At 43.9% G+C, this 3,709-nt stretch overlaps 1 protein-coding gene across 1 annotated transcript; it reads left to right on the forward strand.

Moving 5' to 3' along the window:
- Positions 1-2,765: 2,765 nt before the first annotated feature.
- On the forward strand, positions 2,766-3,428 carry LOC138879897 (uncharacterized). Its single transcript, XM_070159541.1, has one exon. The coding sequence runs from the start codon at positions 2,766-2,768 to the stop codon at positions 3,426-3,428; it is 663 nt and encodes a 220-aa protein (XP_070015642.1).
- Positions 3,429-3,709: the final 281 nt, after the last annotated feature.

The raw sequence follows: 3,709 nt of genomic DNA on the forward strand, positions 1-3,709 counted from the left end.
ATGCCTGCTTTTTTTTTTTTTTTTTTTTTTTTTGATAACATGAGTCTTGCTCATATTAGAATGAGAACGGAGGCTAGAGTGGTCGTAAGAGATCCTTTGCATTTTTAAGCTTGGATCATCTTTGGATTTTGCTGTGTGGATATGAGTTCTGTCAATACATTATTTAAATTAAAATTCCTTCTTTTTAGAGATATTGGAATTCACCAAAACTCTCTTTACAAGAGTACTCTTGCTAGCTAAGCTAGCTAGAGACATGTAATTTTTAGTGAAATTGGCCAATTTGTCTGAAATTGTATACGGCTAAAATCGGAGAGTTCGATTTTGTGGTCATTATGGCATTTCGCAGCCCATCTTCAGAAGCCTCGAGGCACAACTTGAGGTTTGATCCTGATGGTTCCCTATTCTCGGCCTCGGAGCAGTGCAAATCGGTGACTATCTTAGACAAGCGGAAAATTCCCAAAAGGCACGTGGTTAAAGCTGACTAAGTCTACAAGAATATTACATGTCCGTACCGTGATATTAAATAGTTGTACCAGCTACATACCTTTGTAATAAATGCATATGTACTATGTTGGGATTCCCCTTCCTAAATAAAGGGGATTTTTGTCATTTTGTAAGGGGACATGATATTCAATACAAGAACATTCTCTGCTCTCTAACTTAAACATTCTCCATTGTCTTTCCTTTGATTTATTATTGCTTACATTTATTATGTTTCATTGATTGTTCCTTATTTATTATTCATCATTGATCATAAAGAGCCATTATTGAGGCCCTTGGAACTGTTAGTCCTTCATCGATCGTCCCCAATCAAGCTCATCAGCTCAACCTCGAGGCCCGGTATAGGCCAGCTCGAGACCTCGACTCACCCCGATTCGCGGTCATTCGGTTTGCATAACTTATTGTTCTCAAGCTCTTATTTCATTTTCCTGGCTCACAGTTCGCATCTATTGACTAACAACTAGCATTAAAATAGATCACATATTTTTAGAACCACACAATCAAATATAATTGTAATTACCATTTTCAAGGTAAATAGTTTGGGCCCACTGTGGGGCTAAAAATTATAGTGATTGTTTTCGTGCTGGTTTATTGAAAACGCAAGTTATTCTTCACACTTTTTCTTGCCCAAGAATCTTTGATTTCAGGTCAAAATGTCTAACTCAGTGAATGCACATGAAAACAACAGTCCTGAGGACCATGGAGAGAATGGTGTAGCTGTCCCAGGCGTCGGTGTACCATTGCGAAACTCTGAGGATGCACCAGAGCCAATCCCCGTGGATCTGGTCTCAAGCAATAGCCCAACACATCGATGTAATCTCCCACACTAACGTGAGTATATGCATGAAAACCAATAAGAAGCTCAGAGAACCCTAGCTCGGGAGGAACGAGAGGTTAGCCTTCACGTGATTTTTGAGATATTGCAGGCACAACAGCTGGCAATTGCTCAACTGCAAAGCTACCAAAAAACTCCAAGCATAACGGCACCGGAAACGGCTCCTCGAGCCGAACAGGTACCGGAAAGATCGAGCAACAACGGGTCAGCATCCGACCACGCTATTATGAAGATGCTCGAGGACCTCACAAAGAGGATTGAATCGGGCGAAAAGAAGATAGAAGCCAATGACAAAAAGGTGGAGACCTACAATTCAAGTGTTGATCAGATTCTAGGCGCACCCCCGATTCTGAAGGGTGTAGATTCAAAGAAATTCGTACAAAAGCCATTCCCATCGACTGATGCTCCAAAGCCCATCCCGAAGAAATTCAGGATGCCCGACCTCCCGAAGTAAAACGGAACCTCGGACCCCAACGAGCACATCACTGCTTACACTTATGCTGTAGAGGGAAATGACCTGAAGGACGACGAGATTGAATCCGTCCTGTTGAAATTTTTTGGAGAAACCCTTTCAAAAGGGGCCATGATGTGGTATCACAACCTACCCCCGAATTCGATAGACTCATTTTCCATGTTGGCAGATTCTTTTATAAAGGCACATGCCAGTGCCATCAAGGTTTCTACAAGGAAATTCGATGTCTTCAAAATCAAACAGAGAGAAAATAAGATGTTGCAGGAGTTTGTATCTCGCTTTCAAATAGAGCGAATGGAATTACCACTAGTCTCCGATGACTGGGCAGCACAGGCCTTCACCCAAGGTTTGAGCGAACGAAGCTCGATAGCGTCGAAGCAGCTAATGCAGAACTTGGTTGAATATCCCGCCGTGACTTGGGTGGATGTCCACAACCGGTATCAATCAAAGATTAGGGTTGAGGACGACCAGATAGGAGCCCCCTCAGGCTTAGTGTATTCTAGCAGGCTCCTCGCAAAGGAACCAAGGCCAAACAAAGAAAGGTATCAGCCGTACACTGAAGATCGAAGAAATGCTCCAAGGCATAACGTACCCCGAAACGACCAAAGGGTAGATCGAGGTCAGAATCCTCAGGGACTCATGAGAAGAGCCAGATTCAACAGATACGTAGGACCGACAGAGGCACCCCGATTGTCTGAGTACAACTTCAACATTGATATTTCGGACATCGTATTAGCCATAGATAAAATCAAAGACCCCAGATGGCCAAAACCCATACCATCAGATCCGTCGCAAAGGAACCCTATCCTGGTGTGAGAATTTCACGGCACACACGGTCATAGGACCAAAGATTGCAGACAGCCCCGAGAAGAAGTAGCCCAACTAATGAACAAAGGGTACCTTCGAGAGTTCGTCAGCGACCGAGCCAAAAATCAATTTTGGGAAAAAGAGGCGAACATGAAAAATGAAACGGAAGAGCCACAACATGTCATCCACATGATCGTTGGAGGAATCGACATCCCACAGGAACCCATTGTCAAACGAAGGAAAATATGCATCACCAAGGAAAAGCAAACTCGAGGTTACATACCCGAGGATGCTCTCACATTCAGCGAAGAGGACATGAAGGCCCTGTCTCAGCCTCATGACGATGCATTGGTAATTTTTTTTCTTGTGAATACATTTCAACTTAAACGTGTGCTTGTAGATCCAAGTAGTTCGGCCAACATTATCAGGTCGAGGGTGGTGGAGCAGCTCGGACTGCTCGACCAGATCTTGCCCGCCTCTCGAGTCATCAACGGATTCAACATGGCGAGGAAAACAACGAAAGGGGAGATCACCCTCCTGGTCAACATGGGCGGCACAACCCAAAATGTCAAGTTTCATGTCATCGAAGGAGACATGAGGTACAATTCCTTGCTCAGAAGGCCATGGATACACTGGATGAGAGCAGTACCATCAACCCTTCATCAAATGATGAAGTTTCCAACAAAGGACGGAATAAAAATAGTATACGGGGAGCAACATGCAGCAAGAGAGATGTTCGTAGTGCACGATGTGGCACCGACATCGACACCTTCAACATCAAAGGAGCCAAAGGATAAGCAAACAGCTAAGTAGCAATCACAAGCTACATCATCAGATGCACTCGAGTGAATGATTAAAGGACTGTACCGCATCCCCGGAGCGAGCAGTTGAAGCATATCGAGGCTCGAAGAGCCATTACTACTAAGGTATAACTATCTCCCTTTTTATTTACGTCTTACACTAACCTGTATGCAAGTGTCCGATTAGAAAAATCATAGCCCCTTCCAGCTTGAAGACCTTAGGTTGTAAAGCATGCGCTGCACTCTTTTCCTTCGATCGAATTTTATCCCAAGAAGGGTTTTACCAGCAAGGGT

Source organism: Nicotiana sylvestris, chromosome 10 (assembly GCF_000393655.2).
Source record: "Nicotiana sylvestris chromosome 10, ASM39365v2, whole genome shotgun sequence".
Classification (NCBI taxonomy): domain Eukaryota; kingdom Viridiplantae; phylum Streptophyta; class Magnoliopsida; order Solanales; family Solanaceae; genus Nicotiana; species Nicotiana sylvestris.